At 42.3% G+C, this 21599-nt stretch overlaps 1 protein-coding gene across 1 annotated transcript in view; it reads left to right on the forward strand.

Annotated features, from left to right (window-relative positions):
• Positions 1-21599, forward strand: part of ZBBX (zinc finger B-box domain containing) — a 56676-nt gene that overhangs the window by 14950 nt on the left and 20127 nt on the right. The window contains exons 5-7 of the mRNA XM_063131458.1: positions 450-498; positions 1065-1180; positions 12893-12988. Coding sequence (XP_062987528.1) covers positions 450-498; positions 1065-1180; positions 12893-12988 — 261 coding nt within the window. The remainder of the gene's footprint in view (positions 1-449; positions 499-1064; positions 1181-12892; positions 12989-21599) is intronic.

The following is a 21599-nucleotide window of genomic DNA, read 5'->3' on the forward strand; positions in this document are numbered from 1 at the left end:
TGCATATTGGAAAAAAAAGACTTCTCAAAGTTCTTATATATGCAAGGCTAGCAAGGAATAAGCCTCTATTTTGCATGATTCATTTTGCATGATAACATTTGAGTATTAAATTACACGCGTGCGCGCGCGCACACACACACACACACACATTTTGACTTTTTAAAAAATCGACCTGTATCGAGTGTGAATCAATCTTTTGGTGGCACAATTTTCTGAATGTTTTTTACACCCAGATCTGGATTTGCTGGCCCACTGAAAATGCTTCCAAACCATGTAATGTAGGATCTGGAAATATGGTTGAGTGCACGGACAACCATTTTACTATGTGTGCGCTTTATTTGGGCTGAGAAGAAAAAAGTTAGTGTAGCTAAAAAGAAGTCCCAAAAATGATCATAAGAATCAGCCCACAGTTCTGATCAATCTAACTGATTCTTCCTTTTTCAAACTAGGTTTCTTCAGGCAAAGTAAAACTGAGAATACTCAAAGAACAAGTTCAAGGTAATGCACCATTAATCTTGGGAAACTAGTCATCCACGACATAATGAAAACTGGAACTATTTGTTCAAGTTGCTTTTGAGTAGCAGGATGGATAAAAGGTTTATTTTGGGAAATTAACAAACAGGAGCAATTCTTTCCCACTCTGAAAACCAATCAAACAACACATGCAACTTGCCTAGCAAATAATATTAAGTAATGTACTGAGAAATCTGTTTATGAATAACGGTCCCTAAGATATTTTTCAGAGCTTTAAATACCCCAGACAATTTAGAAGTCTCATTGTTGTAATAATAAACTATGGTTAAATAGAATTATAAACTGAGATATTGGCCATCTAGGTAGGATGCTTTTATTTGAACAGAAATGGGGTCTTGACCTTATTCCAATTTTATTTCATCCTCTAACAAGGACATCAATGCTCTGAATCTATATGTGCACAATAACTTGCCTTGATGTTTCCCTTGTAACTATTGTCCTTCCCACTCAAAGTGTCCTGTATATTAATTCATGCTTCTTGCAGTCTGACTTTTTAAAAAATAAATAAATAAATCTGCTACATTTTGCAGCTCCAGAGCCAGAGAAACAGCCTCCTGCATATAAAGTAGCAAAAGATGCAGCCACTGAAAAGCCTAAAGTTAAGGGAAAGGCATGTGGCCAGTGTGAGGCAAAGACTGCATTGTTGGTAAGTTGGTGGATCACAAAAGGAATAGTCATATTTTGACTTTGGGAAGGAAGTTTTAAGGGTGTTTGAATGGAAAGACAGAAAGAAAAACAACCATGTGTCAGAAGTTCAAGACTGGTTATTCAGTGTACTGTGCAAAGTCATTTAAATATTACCCTCCTGAAGGATTTTTATGTCTACAAAGGATTGCAAATAACCCTGTATTAGATTTTCTTTGAAATATTTTAGAATATCCAAACTTGAGTATATTGGTAGTTGAACAGTTGTTGCTTTAACTGGCAAAATTCACCAAAATATTAAGAGAGAAACTGTTGCCGAAAATATTGCTCAGATTATCATATTGTTTATGAAAATGGCCTGTGAAATCCAAGCAGAAGAATAGCACATATTGCATATCAGAGTAACTCCTTTATAACATGGATATTGTCTTCTACAACATAATGTTGTAAGTATTCCTTATCGGTGCAGATTGAGGTTTTGGAAATCGGTGCCATGGAACAGTGGCCCCATCTTGAGAATTTCTCAGAGAAATAGCATATCTGATGAGCTTGAATGCTGGTGATTTCAACATGGAGTTACATGTGTGAACACCTAATACAATCTCACCCCCCCAGCCCCCCCATGTTATCCATATTCTTACTTTATTAGCATCTCTCTGCTGCATTCTTCCTTAATACCATTGGAGGGCCTGTTAGCATAGTAGGCTGTGAATATAGAACTTTCTGTTCTGTGCCTCCTCCCATCTCTGTCTGTGTTCAGTCCACTTTCTCAGCCTGTCGGCAACAGATCAAACAGGGACCATTCACAACTGTTGCATCTCTCTTGCCGCTTTTCAGCGGTGCTCTTTCAACAGTTTCTATCAAGTAGTTTAAAAACCTTCCTAGCACTGTAAGGCAGAAATGTTACCAAAGACTCTGTGAGCTAACTTCTTTCTCTTATCATGTGAGCCTTTAAATTTTTAGCTTACAGAGTCTTTGGGAAGCTTTTATTCCTAAAAGTTTAAAACTAATGAAAGACCCATGAGCTGTCCCAGCTAGCTTTGATTTCACAATAGAATTTTGTTATCCTTACAAAAGACCTCCCCCCCACACACACATTTGCCATTAAGCTGTTCTTATGTCAACAGCACTTGATGTCATCAATAAACATGTACCACACAGCTTGCTGGTTGGGGGCAGTAGGGTCCAGCTTTCATGGGTGACTCCTTTAAATGACAATAGTTGTGCAGCAAAGGAGTTTGGAGTGACACCGTTGTGTTGCACTTCAGTTAGTGAACTCAGAGCCTTTTGCTGGAAAAGTGCAGACTTCCCTACTTGCTTATAAAAGAGGCACAAGCTCCAGAGATGAGAAAGGCAGCAGACTAATGCCCAGAGCATGGGAAACAAACAGAATGAACTTGAACTCTTATTACATGAAGGCAAATACGACTTGATAGGTATAACTGAAACTTGGTGGGATGACTCCCATGACTGGAATATAGCAATTGAAGGATATAACTTGTTCAAAAAGAACAGAAGAAATAGAAAGGGAGGTGGAGTTGCACTATATGTTAAAAATACCTATCCCTGCACAGAAATACAGGTGGATGAGACTGGGAGCCCCGTCGAGAGCGTCTGGATTAAAATAAATGGGGCTAGGAATAAAAAGAATATGATAATCGGAGTCTACTACCGACCATCCAATCAAGGAGAAGACGAGGACGAAACTTTTGAGAAACAAATTGCCAGTGTTTCAAGGAAGTGTGATGTAGTAGTGATGGGGGACTTCAATTACCCTGATATCTGTTGGGAGACCATTTCTGCCAAAAGCGGCCCTTCCAAGAAATTCCTGACATGTATGGGTGATAACTTTCTCCTACAGAAAGTGGTGGAAGGAACTAGAGGATCGGCAATCCTTGACTTGTTATTGACCAATAGGGATGACTTAGTGGATAAAGTGGCAGTTACGGGAACTCTGGGGGAAAGTGACCACGTCATACTTGAATTCTTGATTATGAAGGAGACAAAAGTCGAGCGTAGCCATACACGTACTCTGGATTTTAGGAAAGCTGATTTTAATAAACTCAGACCTATAATAAGTAAGGTCCCGTGGCAAGGGAGCCTAATGAGAAAAGGAGTGCAGGATGGGTGGGAGTATCTAAAAAATGAAATTTTAAAGGCACAGTTACAAACAATTCCAACAAGGAGAAAAGATAGAAGACAACAGAGGAAACCAATGTGGCTCCACAAAAAGCTTAGAGATGACCTGAAAACAAAAAGGGATACATATAGGAAGTGGAAGGAAGGCCAGGCTACAAAAGAAGAGTACAGACAAGTGGCGCAGAAGTGCCGAATGGCGTCAGGAAGGCTAAAGCTGTGAATGAGCTGAGATTAGCGAGGGATGCTAAAAGCAATAAAAAGACTTTCTTCAGATACGTGAGTAGTAAAAGACAGAGGAAAGAAATGGTGGTTCAACTGCTTAATGAGGATGGCAAATTGATAACAGACGACAAAGAAAAGGCTGAAGTGCTCAATTCCTACTTTGCCTCGGTCTTCTCCCAAAAGCGGGTCTATGACCCCCCTGGAAAAAGTGAAGCAGAAGTTGAGGGGGCAGGATTGCAGTTTGAGGTTGATAAACAAATGGTCAAAGAACACCTAATTTCCTTGAATGAGTTTAAATCTCCAGGGCCCGATGAACTGCATCCAAGAGTAATGAAGGAGCTAGCAGAAGAACTCTCAGAACCTTTGTCTATTATCTTTGCAAAATCATGGAAGACGGGTGAGGTGCCGGATGACTGGAGGAGGGCTAACGTTGTCCCTATCTTCAAAAAGGGCAAAAAGGAGGAACCTGGGAACTACAGACCAGTCAGTCTGACATCCATCCCTTGGAAAATTCTGGAGCAGATTATAAAGAAGTCAATCTGTAAACACCTTGAAATCAATGCAGTGATTACTAGAAGCCAACATGGATTTGTCAGGAACAAATCCTGTCAGACTAATTTGATCTCATTTTTTGATAGGATAACCTCCCTTGTGGACTGTGGGAATGCTGTAGACGTCATATATCTTGACTTCAGCAAAGCTTTTGACAAAGTACCACATGACATTCTGATTAACAAACTAGCTAAAAGTGGGCTAGATGGAACAACTATTAGGTGGATCCACAGTTGGCTACAGAATCGGACTCAAAGAGTACTTATCAATGGAACCTTCTCAAACTGGGGAGAGGCAACGAGTGGGGTGCCGCAGGGCTCAGTCCTGGGCCCAGTGCTCTTCAACATTTTTATTAATGATTTGGACGAGGAGGTGCAGGGAACGCTGATCAAATTTGCAGATGACACAAAATTGGGTGGGATAGCTAATACCCTGGAAGACAGAAACAAACTTCAAAGTGATCTTGATAGGCTGGAGTGCTGGGCTGAAAACAACAGAATGAAATTTAATAGGGATAAATGCCAAGTTCTACATTTAGGGAATAGAAACCAAAGGCACAGTTACAAGATGGGGGACACTTGGCTCAGCAATACTACAAACGAGAAAGATCTTGGAATTGTTGTAGATCACAAGCTGAATATGAGCCAACAGTGCGATATGGCTGCAAGAAAGGCAAATGCTATTTTGGGCTGCATTAATAGAAGTATAGCTTCCAAATCACATGAGGTACTGGTTCCTCTCTATTCGGCCCTGGTTAGGCCTCATCTAGAGTATTGTGTCCAGTTCTGGGCTCCACAATTCAAGAAGGATGCAGACAAGCTGGAGCGTGTTCAGAAGAGGGCAACCAGGATGATCAGAGGTCTAGAAACAAAGCCCTATGAAGAGAGACTGAAAGAACTAGGCATGTTTAGCCTGGAGAAGAGAAGATTGAGGGGAGACATGATAGCACTCTTCAAATACTTAAAAGGTTGTCACACAGAGGAGGGCCAGGTTCTCTTCTCGATCCTCCCAGAGTGCAGGACACGGAATAACAGGCTCAAGTTAAAGGAAGCCAGATTCCGGCTGGACATCAGGAAAAACTTCCTGACTGTTAGAGCAGTGCGACGGTGGAATCAGTTACCTAGGGAGGTTGTGGGCTCTCCCACACTAGAAGCCTTCAAGAGGCAGCTGGACAACCATCTGTCAGGGATGCTTTAGGGTGGATTCCTGCATTGAGCAGGGGGTTGGACTCGATGGCCTTGTAGGCCCCTTTCAACTCTGCTATTCTATGATTCTATGACTACAGCAGTAATATGTGCCTTACTCTCTTGATTTATATCTAGAGAGAGAGAGAGAGAGAGAATAAGTGACTCACTAGCTGCATTTTCATAGCTGACTCTTGTGTTCTTATTACTCCTAGGATCTTTCCGGATAGTTTCAAAAAGCAATAACCAAACCTGTTTTCCCCCTCTTTTAGTACTCTACTTGTTCTGTCTTGATTCAGTGCCAAGTACCATCCCTGAGTAAACTACACAGCTGAGTACAAAGGCTTAAAATCCATTAAAGAAATGCCAATGAAGGTTATTAAAAGCATTTCGATCCAGCAAGTCAAACTGAACCTGAACCAAAAACTGGAACAAACATTTTTCCCCCCTGAACTGGAACAGAATCTCAACCATGAACTGAAAGTTTCTGCTGAATTTGAACAAGAACAGAACTAGAAAACACACACACACACACACACACACACACACACACACACACACACACACACACACGGTTACCGCTTCAGAATAAGTGTTCACCCAAACAACACTACATCTGATGTGATAAACTTTCTTCTCAACTAGAATGAGCACATACAATTAAACCAATATCTGGAAGGATTCATATTTCATTGTATGGTTTGTACTGTGCCTGGAAAGCGTTAGGGTTTGCACTGGAGGCCTGCTTCCCCTTTGTGACAGGGGTTTAGACAACAGGAATGAATATAGAGCATGTATGTGCAGTGATGGGAATGTCCATCACGGCCATAGCATAAATGTAGAATCATCATTTGGCTCTAATCTGCATACTGCACACGCAAGAAGGTTTGATGATTATTTGGAATCACATCTTAATTCAAAAGAACTTGTAGCAGCAAGAGTCTCAGTTATCAGGGTTGATCCATTTCTGGTCTAATTTATGGATGAGGCCAGGGAAAACAAAAGAGGAACCCTCAACTGAAATATGTATAAGCCAAATAGGAAAGGACCACGAAAAGTGGATGACAAAGCTGGTGTAACGAGGGCAGTAGAAATTCTTCTATTGTCCTTGTATTTCCCAGTCAAATCAATGTCGAGCGTGTGACATTGATTTGACTGGGAAATACAAGAAGAATTGCTAGCTGAGGAATAAATGAGCGACTGTAAGCTAACTAATGAACTTCTGTAAGAGTTCAAATTTTTTGATTCTCTACAGTATTGTTACTCAGTGAGGAACAAGAGAGGGACATAGTGTAGCCAGAAGGACATCAAACAGTCACAATCACAATGGCTCTCTCCTGACGAAGTACAGAAGTGACAATCCTTTCCCGAGTTGTCGCCTGTTATAGTCCATGAATTAATTGGGTAAACAATATCGTGTACATATTGTTGTTACTGACCGTCATTGTTATCTTTATTGACCAGTGCTGTCGTCCTTTATGAATTAATGGTGTGGACAATATTGTATACGTTATTGTTGTTATCTTCGATGTAGGATCATTAGAGTGCCTAAAGTCCATTCAGATAAGAATCATGTTTCATTGTTTTTACTCTACATATCATGTATTGAATTGTGAAGCCAATTCATTGTTTTATTCACACAGCATGATATATGTATTTCAACATTAAAGGGGTGAATATATAACTTTATTAGGCATTACATCTATAAAGAATTACACCAGCTTTGTCATCCACTTTCTGTGGACCTTTCCTATTTGGGTTATACTGATTTGTGGGTGAGCCATGATGTAACAGTAAATAAAGACATTTTGAAATACTGGCTCTGGTTTCTTTGTTAGTGCCATCCACCCAATTAAGCGTTGAACAGGGTTCTTTGAATTTAAAATGTCTGTCGTCACCAGAAAGATGCAATCTGCAAGAGGCAATCTAGGAGGATGTTTTGTTAGCGAGACTGAACCTAAATTACAAATGGGTGTAATATTAAATCAAGCGTGGTGGAAATACAATGAGCCTATGTCAACTTATGATGCATCTGTTTAATTCTTTATTTCCCTAATTTTATGAAATCAGTTGAATTACATATAATCTTAAAATCAACTAATAACTGTGACAGTTCTGTGATTATACTAAATCCTTCCTCTTTAAAATTAATGAGGTGGTTTCTTCACTTGTTACATTTATCTCTAACAGTGCAGTTAAAATTAAACAGTACAAATAAAACAGGCATTAATTTAAGTACTTAGAATTTATTTTAATGCATGTTTGATAGTACTAATAGTAGGTATTGCTGACACTTAGGCTGTGATCCTGTACTCACTTACATGGGAGTAGGTCATAGCGGGCAATAGGACATGCTGCTGATGCACTCAGCTCAATCTGTTGCACTACCTGCATAATAGAAAGCTAACAGTTCTAAAAGTAACCCTGGGAAAAAGCGGAAATGGAAGAAGGTCCGCTGACCTGTCCTATTCTGGAAGTGAGTGTTTCCCGTTGCCTTACCAGTGGGTCCTGCTGCAGTGTAGTCAGTCTTGAATAATACCCATTGAATTTAATGAGACTTACCTCTGACGTGACATGTATAGGATTGCATGGTTAGTTATAATAATTTTATACATGTTTGCTTGTTTTTACTGCACTGTGCAATTTATCATTATAAATAATGTGCCACTATTGCCTTACCAGTGGGTCCCACTGCAGTGTAGTCAGTCTTGGATAATACCCATTGAATTTAATGAGACTTACCTCTGACTTGACGTGTACAGGATTGCATGGTTAATTATAATAGGCTTTGTTTTTGTATATTTCTTTTCCTAGGCTTTACAATGTATGTTTTAAGCTTTGTAAGGCCGCCTTGAGGCCCAGTATTGGGCAAAAGGTGGGATACTACTACTACTACTACTAATTTGCTTGCTTTTACTGCCCTGTTCAAATTATCATTATAAATAATGTGCCTTATAGTTCAATGTTCTCACGTTGGTTATGACATTGTTTAGTAGCTGGTGGGTGATACTTTAAGAACAACAATTAACTTAACATTCATTATTGCAGTTAACATGCATTTTTATCAGCTATAAAATATTTCTTTTAAAAGTATGTTTTTCCATGAGGGAAGACGTCTGGATCCCCTGCAACAAATGTGTAAGAAGTATACTTTTATTGTGCTATCGGGGTAATTGCTTACCCAAAATATAGCAGAGTGCGAAATAGCAGCAGCGTAGAGTCTGGAAATGGTTTCAGCTTGAATTTAGGAACAAAAAGAAGCACTCACGGTCTTTGGTCAGTAAGAAGCTTTACTGACACTAAATAAATTACTTACAGAATAAATGGTCATATATACAGTCCTTTCACCAACAGTACAGCAATACAACGTAGCAGTATAACATCAGCAGTCTGATAATGTCAGCAGTAAGTTCCAGCAGTAAGAAGCCATACAACATGGACTTCTTAAATACACTTTTCTCCTTGGCCCAATTAACCAATAGTCTCTTCATCTTGTACATCTCGTACCGCACGTAGGCCAGGGAAGAATCTGCTTCATACTGGACTTCTCCTGGCAGAGACAATCTGGCCAAGGACATCTTTTTAACTCTTTAGAGTCCTTTTCCTTCTGTGGGTAAAAACCTAACCACAACACCCTTTCATTTTTAACTACAGAAAAAATACAATTTACATTTCATTACATTTCACCTGTAAGAAATCAACTTTACATGTTTACAACAATCCCAACATTGTGTACATTTCTCTGTGTGTTACATTTCCCAGAGACTTATTTATATGTAAGCTTTTCTTTTCTTCTTCTTCCAAGCACTTGTTGAAAAACTAGGTGCTTTGGGGCGTTGAACTACTTTGCAATCTTCCAGCAATTTTAAAACTTTCTGCTTCTGGCTTTTTAGGTAATTTCCTTTGGAAACTTTTCTACCTCTACACCAAGGTAACACCTAACTTTCCCCAGAGACTTCAGTTTCAACCCTTCCTGCAGCTTTGGGCTGAGTTTTCTTGAATGTGGTCTTGGGAACTCCCTGCCACCAGTAGACGAACCACTAGCTCCACAATCATGTACTCTTTTGCTTGCCCCTTTGCATACAGACACGTGTGTTTGAAAACACCCCCTTTCAGTTTTCGCTGCCTGAAAACACTTTTCTTGCTCTTGTTCAGACAATTTCAACACATCACTGTAACTCTCAGGTTCAGACTTCACACAACACACACTGAATTCATCTGAATACTTTAAAGGTGGAATTCCTTTGTTTTTTCTTTGTGAACGACGAGGTACACTGGCAATTTCTTCCTCCCTTTCATTTCCCTCCTCCCTTCCACTTTTGGGAGTGGAAACACTCTTCTCAGAGATGTGAGGGCTCTGAGAAGTTAACCCCTGAGTTACTGTTTTCTCCTGGTTGTTCACAGTTTCTAACAGAACTTGGGAACCTTGAATCCTGTTCCAACCTGCCTCCTGAAAAGTAGCAGACCTAGAAACAACCACCTTCCCATGACTTAGGGAAAAACGCCAAGATTTGGATTGCATGCCAGAATAACCCACAAAACGTAATTTCACAGACTTGGTTTCACCTTTAGATCTTTTGGACTTTGGGATATGCACGTATGCCCAAGACCCCCATGTTCTCAAGTGAGACAAATCTGGCTTTGAACCAAAAAGTAAACAGTAAGGCGAACTGCCTGTAACCCTGCTCCAGGTTCTATTACACAGATAGTTTGCGGTTAAAAATGCTTCTCCCCACAAATCTTGCTCAGCGTTTGCATCAGCCATGAGAGAATCTTTCTTCATTTGAAGTACTCCAATTCTTCTCTCAATTGACCCATTTTGAAAAGGAGTTTGGGGATCTATTAACCTGTGTGTGATTCCTGTTTTCCTAAACCACTCACAGAACCTTCCAGAAACAAACTCACCCCCACGGTCCGACTGCACAGAAATAATGGGCTTGTTAAAGAACTTTTCCGCCCAAGTTTTCCAATCCCTAAAAGTTTCAAAAGCTTCTGATTTTCGCTTCAGTAAATAACACCAACTAAAGCGTGTGTAATCATCCAGAATTACAAGCACGTAACTGGATCCCCCTTGTGTAGGCGTGAATGGCCCTACCAGGTCAATAAACACCAATTCAAAAGGCTTTTGTGACACCCTGTCACTTTTCCTGCAGATGTTCTGCACCCGGGATTTGGTCTGATGACAGATTGAACAATCCAAGAAATTTTTACAGTTTCGCAAGCTTAACCCTGTACACACTTGAGGCATGTGACTTAACACTTTAAAACTTGCATGACCTAAACGCCTGTGCAACTCATGAACACAATTTTTATGGTCTGGCACGTTACCAGTTTGTGCCACCCTTTCTTTACCTGCACCCATGTAAAACAGTCCATTTTTAACATGTCCCAGTGCCACATTTTGTCCATCCTTAATCACTTGGCACTCATCCTTCTGAAACGTAACAACGTATCCTTCAGACGTTAGAGCACTAACAGAAAGGAGACAAAAATCTAAATCTGGAACATACAGAACCTGTTCACACTCCTTTTGCAGACATGGAACGTAGCAACAGCCAATTCCTTCCACCCTCGACGTTCGTCCATCTGCAAGCGTGATTGACTTCACCTTGCTTGGTTCCAACTTCCGAAACGCCTCTGGATTATTAGAAATTGTTCTGGACGACGCAGAATCAATCAGCCAAACCTCTTGGGCCTCGTTACACCTCACTGTGGCTGAAACAAATGCATTCGAGCATTCCTTCTCCTCTCCAGCCTGTGTAACTCCCTTCTTCCTTTTTTTACAGAAGCGTTTGATATGACCCGGCTGTTTGCAAAAATAACACTTTCTTATTGCAACTGCGGTTCTCTCCACACTGTTGTCTTGGAAACACTTATCTTTCTGCATTCTTTCTCCGCTGCCAAGGGCTGACTGCTTAACCCTTTCCTGGCAGTTTTCCTCCTTCCTGGAAAGACGCCGTTTCTCTTCTTGGAGCAAACGACCCGTCAAATAATGAAGAGTGAGTTCATCAGTCTTCATACTTTCCAGACTGGTTGTCAGAACGTCCCAGCTTTGAGGCAACGACCCCAAAATCAGGTAGCACTTATGCTCTTCCGTAAAAACGATTCCGACCTCCTGCAACTGGACAAATAGAGATCTCACCTGTTGGAGATGATTTGCCAAACTTCCAGCCTCCTCCAACTTTAACCGATACAGCTCTCTGGTGAGGCTCAGCCGTGTGCTTGCCGACGCACGCACATAAATCTGTCTCAGCGCATTCCAGCTGTCTCTTGCCGTCTCATCTCTGTTGATATGGACAATTTGCGAGTCCTCCATACTCAAGACAATGTTTGCTTTGGCCCTTTCATTCTGCTCTTCCCACACTTGTGCTTCTTGAGCAGTCTGACCAACCGGCCTCGGGACACTCACGACGTTCCAACATCTGTCCCGCTTCAAAAACATTTCCATCTTGAATGACCACGTTAAGTAATTTCTCTCATTCAGCCGTTCCACCGGAATACTGGATGCCATCTGAACCTGGGCCATCCTCACCGGCTGGGCTGGAGCGCGACTCACACTGGATACAGACCCGTCTGAGCTCGATGAACTGCCTGAGCTCGACTCCGTCTTTCCCTCCAGCGTTCCTTTGCTCTCAAGCTTTCCAGCAACCAAAAATTATGCCTTCCAGACTTTCTCTGGGCGCATAACCTATCGGGGTAATTGCTTACCCAAAATATAGCAGAGTGCGAAATAGCAGCAGCGTAGAGTCTGGAAATGGTTTCAGCTTGAATTTAGGAACAAAAAGAAGCACTCACGGTCTTTGGTCAGTAAGAAGCTTTACTGACACTAAATAAATTACTTACAGAATAAATGGTCATATATACAGTCCTTTCACCAACAGTACAGCAATACAACGTAGCAGTATAACATCAGCAGTCTGATAATGTCAGCAGTAAGTTCCAGCAGTAAGAAGCCATACAACATGGACTTCTTAAATACACTTTTCTCCTTGGCCCAATTAACCAATAGTCTCTTCATCTTGTACATCTCGTACCGCACGTAGGCCAGGGAAGAATCTGCTTCATACTGGACTTCTCCTGGCAGAGACAATCTGGCCAAGGACATCTTTTTAACTCTTTAGAGTCCTTTTCCTTCTGTGGGTAAAAACCTAACCACAACAAAACTGCCTAGAAAGACCCTTAAAATGCAACTTAGTGTTTATGACTTTAGATCAATGAAGCAGATTTTCAATCCCAAAGTTGTTGTTTTTTAAAAAAGGAAAACTTGAGTTGTCTTTGCCATAATCTTCCTCCAGGCAGCTGCAGACAGTGGAGTGATAACCCTTTTCATGGAGACACTTGTCTTAATTGAGATGATGTCATTAAGGCGATAAAATGATTGAACACCAGTTTGCACATTCAAATGCCACTTACATGTTGCTTTCTTTCCTCAGTTTTAAACTTTTCATTATGACGTGAGAGAGTGAGAAGCCATATACTAAACTTAGGCCAAACTCCTATACATGCTCACCTGGGAATTGGCCCTGTTGAACTCAGTGAGTCTTACTTCTGATTAGACATATCTATAAGACTACACTGTTCATTTGCTCTTAAGCCTTCATTTTATTTTTTGCAAGGTGTGCTTAGAGTGTGGAGAAGACTACTGTCCTAGCTGCTTTGCCAAAGTGCACCAGAAGGGGGCACTGAAGCTCCACAGAACAACTTCATTGCAGGTATATATACTATATTTCTTTCCCAAAACCTGTTCGTATAATTGTACAACCTTTCTCTCTAAGAAGACATGCAGCCATACACACACACAATCAATCTCATAATTCCAAGAGCTCCTTTAATTCTCATATGCAGCAAACCTTATGCTGGGCTTATGTTTTACATTAATTCTTACTGAAGTTATTTATATACGCCCTGTTCAGATGACACACTAAGCCATGGTTAGGCCACTAACCTTTTTGCAGCAAATGGTTAGTGAGCATGTTTAAACCATGGTTATGTAGCAACCATGGTTAGGAATGGTTCACATGACAAGCTAAGTTCTGGTTCACACACCACACGAAGCCACCATAGCTTAGCGTGTCGTCTGAACAGGGTAAATGAAACAAACTCAAATCAATAGCAAACCCAGAGGGCAAACTAGAATTGTAGGTTCAGTTTCAGGTGTTAAACCCTTAGCCTTATTCACCTAATGCAAATCATTCTCCTTGTATGCAGGGTCTTAAGAAAGGGCACTCCCCCCCACCCATTCAAAAGAGTTGAAATCCTGCTCCTAAGGCTTAGTTACTGGCGTTAAAAGCTTTAAGCAAATTGTTGGAGAGGATGTAAAGAAAAAGGAACGTATTTACATATGTGGTGGGAATGTGTATTTGTTCAAAAAATGTGGAAAATGGTGTTTAAAGAGATAAATGATATAGTGGGAATGGAGATTGAAGAGACACCCACAGTGGCATTGCTATCATTATATGGAGATTTAAAATGTAATAAAGAAACAAAAGAACTGATAACGAATTTGCTGACAGCAGCAAGGTTGATCATATCTAGGAACTGGAAGGTGCAAGGAGATTAACAGGTTGAGGACTGGTATAAAGAGATTTGGGATGTTGCTATAAATGATAAATTGACATGTAATATAAAAATAAGAAAAGGGATAACAAAAACAAATGATTTTGAGGGAATTTGGAATCAGTTCGTAGAATATGTATTATCTAGGGGAGTGGAAGACCACCTCCAGAAGAATCAATGAGATTTTGGAAACAGGAATAGTTCCCGGGGTGGGGGGGGTGCACTTTATGTTATGTAATGTTGTAAAAATATCAAATTAGAAATGTTATAAGGATAATTAAGTTATGTATTATGTATTTTTGTTGTTGTCTTGTGTTGTGAATATTGTAGTATTGTATTAGTGTATTGTTAATCAATAAAATAATAATAATAATAATAATAATAATAATAATAATAATAATAATAAAAAGCTTTAAGCTTAAAATGTGCAGGGTGTTGGGTTTTTTCTTTTTTGGTATTTTGGACCTGCCCTCATTGGCTTTTGGCCCTGCCCGTCACTGGAAGGCAGAGAGTTTCTTCAGAACAGAATTCAGCCTCTGGGCTGAAAGAAGTTCAGCACCCCTCGAGAAGGTAGACTAAGATGCCTACATTTTTAGCACGATGGTTGCAGTTATCACGTAATAGTCTGGTCATGTGAGGATTTTGGCACAGAGTTGCTCATGGGGATCTCTCTCTCTCTCTCTCTCTCTCAGAGCAGTAGAAAGTAGGGATGTGCTCCGCTCCGATTAGGAGCGTAGAAGCAGTAGCGGATTGGCCTGCTCCGCCTTACCCAGAGGCGGAGTAGGAGCGGACCGCGGACCCCCTAGAAGCAAGGCGAAGAGAAGCGACCATTTTTCGGAGCTCCGAGTTCAGTCGGAGCGCTCCGGTCGCCATCTTGAAAACATTTCGCCATAGGATTGCATTGCGGCAAATAATCGCGCATAACTACGTTGTTTTTGAAGCTATCGTTCTGGAAATTCTTGTGCACAGAGAGTCGTGGATGGGGGTCATTTTGAGACCACTCTCACCTCTCTGCGTGCTGTGGTTCACGTGCAATATTTTTTTAAAAATCGGGTCAACCGCGGGGCTCAAACTGCGTTTCGGCTTTTCGCCCATAGGATTGCATTGAGGGAAAGAATCGGGGATAACTGGGGGGGGGTTTAAGCTATCGTTCTGAAAATTCTTGTGCACAGAGAGTCGTGGATGGGGGTCATTTTGAGACCACTCTCAACTTTCTGCGTGCTGTGGTTCACGTGCAATATTTTTTTAAAAATCGGGTCAACCGCAGGGCTCAAACGGCGTTTCGGCTTTTCGCCCATAGGATTGCATTGAGGGAAAGAATCGGGGATAACTGGGGGGGGGGTTTAAGCTATCGTTCTGAAAATTCTTGTGCACAGAGAGTCGTGGATGGGGGTCATTTTGAGACCACTCTCAACTTTCTGCGTGCTGTGGTTCACGTGCAATATTTTTTTAAAAATCGGGGTTTGGGTTTTTTTTTTTTATTATTATTATTATTTTGGAAGCGATGACAGGCACATTCAACTCCCAATCCTGATGAGAATTCATCTCCTCAGAAAGCATCCTCCTCCAATCCCAGCGTTGGAGGGGGGACTAAGGCAGACCCACCCTGAGAACTTTCTGTTTTGTGTCTCTTTGTGGGTTGGCGTTCGTGGAGGGAACACTTACTTAGCTAGTGCTCCTGCTTTGGAGATAGATTAATTTAATATAGGTTTAGTTTGGCGCGTGTGTGTGTTTGTTTGCTTCTTTCTGACTTGTAGCTTAGTTTGCCCTGTGTTTTCCCCTTACTTTGATTTAATATAAACTTTATTTTTGAATTTTGGAGTGTGTGGTTGGGTTGGTTGCCCCCCCCTTCCCTGTATTAAAGCCTGACTGTTCTGCTTTTGTGAAAGCTTTCTTTTGAAAGCATACACACACTTTTTGTCCCATTTCCCTACATTTATATTCTTAAACATATTTTATTATATTCTTTCACATAGTCCATTAGTATATATTCTCATACATATTATATTAGTATTCATATTTTGTTCTTCTTATAGTAGTGGTTGGTTCTTTTTCCCCCTCCCCTCTCTTAAATCCTGATTGTGTTTCCTTCTATCTTCTATATACCAAATATACCAAAAAAATTGGATTCTCTTTTTCTTCTCTGTGTAACTTCGACGGAGTGGGCTGCTTTTGTCAAGTTCAACAGGCAGCCACAGATTGAGCATTTTGGGGAAAGCATACGCACACCATTTCCCTATTCTTAAACATATTATTATTATATTCTTTGACATAGTCTTAGTAGTCTATTAGTATACATTCTCATACATATTAGTAGTAGTATTCATATTTTGTTCTTCTTATAGTAGTGGTTGTCCCATTTCTTGTCCCATTTCCCTACATTTATTAGTAATATTCTAAAACATATTATTATATTCTTGTAGATATTCTTAGTAGTATATTCTCATACATATTAGTAGTAGTATATTTTATTGTTCTTGTCCCATTTCCCTACATTTAAACATATTATATTCTTCTTATACATATTCTTAGTAGTACCTTATACATAGTATTAGTAGTATTAATATTTTGTTAGTCATCATGAAAAGAGAAAGCAGGCGTGCTGAAAGCAGCAAGGCTCAGTCTGCCAGCAGGGCTTCCTCTCCTCCTGTGAAACTCAAACGGGCAACTCCTTGGCTGACTGCTCCAAAACAGAAGCAGGACAAGCAGCAGGCAGAGCCACTCTCTTCTGCAACTTGTGCCCGGCGTTCTCTTTTTGAGGGTGGGAATGGGAAAAGTGCCCGTTTGCAAGAGGCACGTGGCAGCAGTGCCATTAGAGGAGGAGGAGTATCCCCAACTCCTTCATTCTCCTTTCAGCCCACGAGCCCGCTGATGGACCTAGACGAGGTCCTCAGCACAGTGGAGGGGGGGGAGGAGGAGGAGGCGGTGGGCCTCCAGGATGTGGGGGCTGAGGAGGAGCAGCAGCAGGCCGAGGCTCTCTCCCCAGTCTCATCCCACACCCCTGTTTCTGTGGCAACACCAGAGAGCTCAGGCGGGCAATTGGTGGTGTCACCACAGAAACGAAAGACAAGCATCGTGTGGGACCACTTTGAGTTGGGAGCGGATCCCCGCTTTGCTGTCTGTCGCCACTGCAAACTCAGCCTAAGCAGGGGTTCATCGACAGGGCATTATGGAACCAGCAGCATGAAGATGCATCTTCATAGGCAGCACCAGGCGATCTTGCTGGGGAAAGAGGCGGGCAAGGCGACTGGTTCCAGGGGAAAGCCGAAGGCTGCTGCTGGCACTGCCACTCTAAGCTCTCCATCTCCCATCCCCACAAGGGTTAGGCAGGCAACCCTGCAGGACATGGGGTGGGGGAAGTATTGACCCACAAGATGGCGTTTTCCAATGCCCACCCAGGGTGCTACTGTGTTGGGGCATCTGCCGGGACTGACTCCTCCCCAATACTAGATCTATGACATGTCACTCTGCCTGCCCCTCTGCTAGCCTGTCCTCCTCGGTGACCGACTCGCTGGGATGGTTTGCGTTTGCAATGCGTGACTAACTGCAATGCTGGCTTAGAAACCAGCCATCACTTCCTTGTGCCCCCAGAAATGCCCGCAGCCTGCCTGCCTGCCTGCCCGCCTCCCCCGGGGTGCTGCTGTGGTGGGGCATCTGCCAGGACTGACTCCTCGCCTACTCTGCCTGCCTCTCTGCCCGCCTGGTGCCTGGTTTGCTCCCAATCGTCCTCCTCTGTGCCCCTCAAGGCGTAACTGCTGGCTTAGAAAGAAACAACCAGCCATCTTTGCCTCACTTTGCGCCCACTTATGGGTTGGTTTGCTATGCGTTAGTGCTCAAGCCATCCTTGCGGCACTACAATGCATGCTGCCTGCCTGCTTTCCATTGATGGTGCTATATAAATAAATAATAATAATAATAATAATTCTCCCCTTCCCGCCTTGCAGCGATGGTGTATGTGTCTTGCTTTGACTCAGGGGAGAAGTCCTTCCTGCGCTCACTTAGACTTTATCAAATTCAATAATCCCTTTTTCAAATGTGCCAGAAGATTTAGGGTTATCTCGTGGCATGTTGGGATTGCCTTGGAACTGGCCCCATTGAGCTGTCTGCAATTGCAACTTTAAATCCCTGACATACTGGAGTGTTCAAATTTCAAAAGTTCCCCTAACATCAGGGGATGATGGGATTGCCTTGAAACTTGGTGTCCATGGGGACACATGGGTAAGCTGTCATGGGACCAAAGGATAGGTTTCTAACGTGCAAATTGACGTAGTTGTAGAATGGGACTTGATTTGGGGTGAGTTAAAAAGTTTAAGCCGCGCCAAAAATCAGGGGATGATGGGATTTGCTTGCAACTTGGCGTGCATGTGGACACATGGATAAGCTCTCCTGGTGCCGAGTTTGAGGTTTCTAACATGCAAATTGACGGAGCTATCCCAAGGGGTGTGAATGGGGTGCCCGATTTTCATAAATTCCCCAAAAATCAGGGGATGATGGGATTGCCTTGAAACTTGGCGTGCATGTGGACACGTGGATAAGCTATCATGGTGCTGAGTTTGAGGTTTCTAACGTGCAAATTGACGTAGTTGTAGAATGGGACAATTTGGGGTGAGTTAAGCCATGCCAAAAATCAGGGGATGATGGGATTTGCTTGCAACTTGGCGTGCATGTGGACACATGGATAAGCTCTCCTGGTGCCGAGTTTGAGGTTTCTAACATGCAAATTGACGGAGCTATCCCAAGGGGTGTGAATGGGGTGCCCGATTTTCATAAATTCCCCAAAAATCAGGGGATGATGGGATTGCCTTGAAACTTGGCGTGCATGTGGACACGTGGATAAGCTATCATGGTGCTGAGTTTGAGGTTTCTAACGTGCAAATTGACGGAGCTATCTAAAGGGGTGTGAATTAGGGTTATGGGAGGTGCGTTAGAGGGTAGAGCCGCGCCAAAAATCAGGGGATGATGGGATTTGCTTGCAACTTGGCGTGCATGTGGACACATGGATAAGCTGCCCTGGTGCCGAGTTTGAGGTTTGTAACATGCAAATTGACGGAGCTATCCCAAGGGGTGTGAATGGGGTGCCCGATTTTCAAAAATTCGCCAAAAATCAGGGGATGATGGGATTGCCTTGAAACTTGGCGTGTGTGTGTATACGCCCATGAGGTGTCATGGTGCCAAACGTGAGGTTTCTAACTTCAACGGAAAAAAAGTTGTTTACTTTTTTAGCTTTCAATGCAAGCCTATGGGGGGGCAAAAACGGAGCTCCGGATCCGATCCGGAGCTCCGAGCGGAGCGGAGCGGAAGTGGGCGGAGCGGGGGCGGGGCGGAGCGACCCGCTCCGAAAAATGGCGGATCTGCAAGTGAAGCGGAGCGGGGGGTCCGTGCACACCCCTAGTAGAAAGCTCTTCCATAGTGATTCCCCGCCAAATTCTATCCAAGGGGAAAAAGTCATGTCCAATTTTTAGATTTTGAATAAGAAATTGTTCCTTTTGCAAAGGTTAGCCTTTCCTGTTGCTAGGATGTTTTGTTCCAGTTGGGGTTGCCTTTCAGAGCAAACACCTTCCATCTGTTTTGTCTGATTGACCACATTGTGACCATTGCCTTTTGGTGGGGCATTTTCTGGTGTTTATCGTTTCCCGCGCCATAATTTGTACCTCTACTTTTCCCAGCTAGCCAATGTGCAATGTTAACTTCTGTGTGATTTTTCTTTGTGTGAGCTCAAGTAAAAGCTCCTGCATATGCTACCACAGTGGCATGGGAAGGACTTCCACACCACTGCACAATAGCACTTGGAAGTGCAAACTGTGTGAGCAGATCAATCAGGTCAGTCAGATGGGTCTTACCCTCCTATCCCAGTCCATCCCAGTGGGGGAATGATTAGGTAGGAAGAACCTACATGACTGGCCCTGCTTGTGTGGTTCCAGTTTCCAAACATTAGGCAGAGCAATAGAAGCCACAGTGAAGTGACGCATCTGAAGGGTCTTCAGGATAACCAGGGTTTTGTTTCATATTTGGAGAAAACGTTCTTGTGTGTTGATTTGTCTGTGCCCTACTTATAGTGTATGTATGCCATCTACTTGTTGGTTATTCGTCATTTTTTTGCCTAGTAGAGTACTGCCAGTGATGGGAATTGCAGTCTAACAACCCTGGAGGCACCATGTTTGGAAAAGATGATTGTAAATTGAAGAATATAAGAAAAAGAGATAGAGAGAGGTTCTTGTTCCTTTATCAGTAGAAATTAGCACCATCCAATGAAATTTATTGGCAATAGATTCAGGAAATAAACCCCCCCCCCAAATGTATTTCTTCACACAATGCATACTTAAACTAATGGAATTCACAAGATACGATGATGATGGGCACTAGCTTAAATGGCTTTAAAGGAAATTAGACAAATTCATGGAGGATAGGTTTATCAATGGCTGTTAGCCATGATGGCTTTATGCTATCTCCCAGCCAAGGAAGGCCACTGTTGCCTTCATGCCTTGGCTATGGGCTTTCTGGAGGCATCTCACTGGGCTACATAGATCTTTGGTCTGATCTGACAGTGCTGCTCTTATGTCCTTAATTGCCCCAAAGTGCCATTCTACTATTTTGTCAATAGATAAGCAGAAGTGTGACTAGCTGCTTGCCCTCGATTAAGGAGACAGTTCTGATGCATTGCTGAGTAAAACTGAATTCATCATAGCTATGAAAGACAGCAGAGACAGTATGCCTGAAAGATAGCCTAATCGGAGGACAGAGGCTAAGTTGAGATTTTGTCATTGTCTGGACAATAGTAATAGAATAGGCAATTGGGTCATCATTTGTTGGATGGGAGAGACCTGAAGTAAGAGAGCATAGATGATATTAATAACATCTCCCAGTTGGACCTCTTGTAGTTTCTGCACCAGTGATGAAAGATGGTAGGATCCTTTGGCGATTTAATTAATATATGTCCACATTGCAGTTTCAAATAAAATGCATTGCCATAGTTCCAGTGAAGAACATCTAGGAGCTATAATGGTAAAAAGGTGACTAGGTTCCTTGTAAGAAAGAATTGATGACATTCAAGGGAGTAAAGGGGAAAAGTTGATGATGCCCTCAACGTTGTATGCTTGAGGCACAGGGAGATGTCAGTGTGTTTAGCTGTGAAAAACAATGGATGGAATGAGAGGGATAGTTGGAAGGATGATGTGCTGTGTCTGGTTTGGGGATGTAAATGGGTCTGGAACCATTGTTGATGCTAGGTTTGATAACCTTTTTTCATAGACTGTTTTTTTCCTCTTTGATGCAGTTTCATCTGACTGCAAGCTTCAGGTTGTAATAATCACCTCCCCCCCCCACCCCCATAATAGTTTGTAACTGATTTTGTTATTACTTTAGACCAGCCTTCCTCGACCTGGGGCACTCCAGATGTGTTGGACTGCATCTCCCAGAATGCCCCAGCATTCTGGGAGTTGTAGTCCAACACATCTGGAGCGCCCCAGGTTGAGGAAGGCTGCTTTAGACTGACATTGGCCACCCTTTGATGGAGACTGATTTTCCAAATAGTGCCTCCCTTTTTGTAATAACCATGACCTGAATGAGCAGGGAACAATTGTGTGGCCTAGAACTAACACTTATAGTTGACTGATTCTCTTGCTATTTATTGCCAAAATAAAATACTCAATGAGCAGCCTCCACACGTGTAGCAAAGAATGAGAACAGATGGAGAGAGAGAGAATCTAAAAGGCAGCAGAGTAGAGAAAGTCAGATGCTGAACGTAACAGGCAATGCAAAGCAAAGCAA

The sequence above is a fragment of the Elgaria multicarinata genome, chromosome 8, assembly GCF_023053635.1.
Source record: "Elgaria multicarinata webbii isolate HBS135686 ecotype San Diego chromosome 8, rElgMul1.1.pri, whole genome shotgun sequence".
Classification (NCBI taxonomy): Eukaryota; Metazoa; Chordata; class Lepidosauria; order Squamata; family Anguidae; genus Elgaria; species Elgaria multicarinata.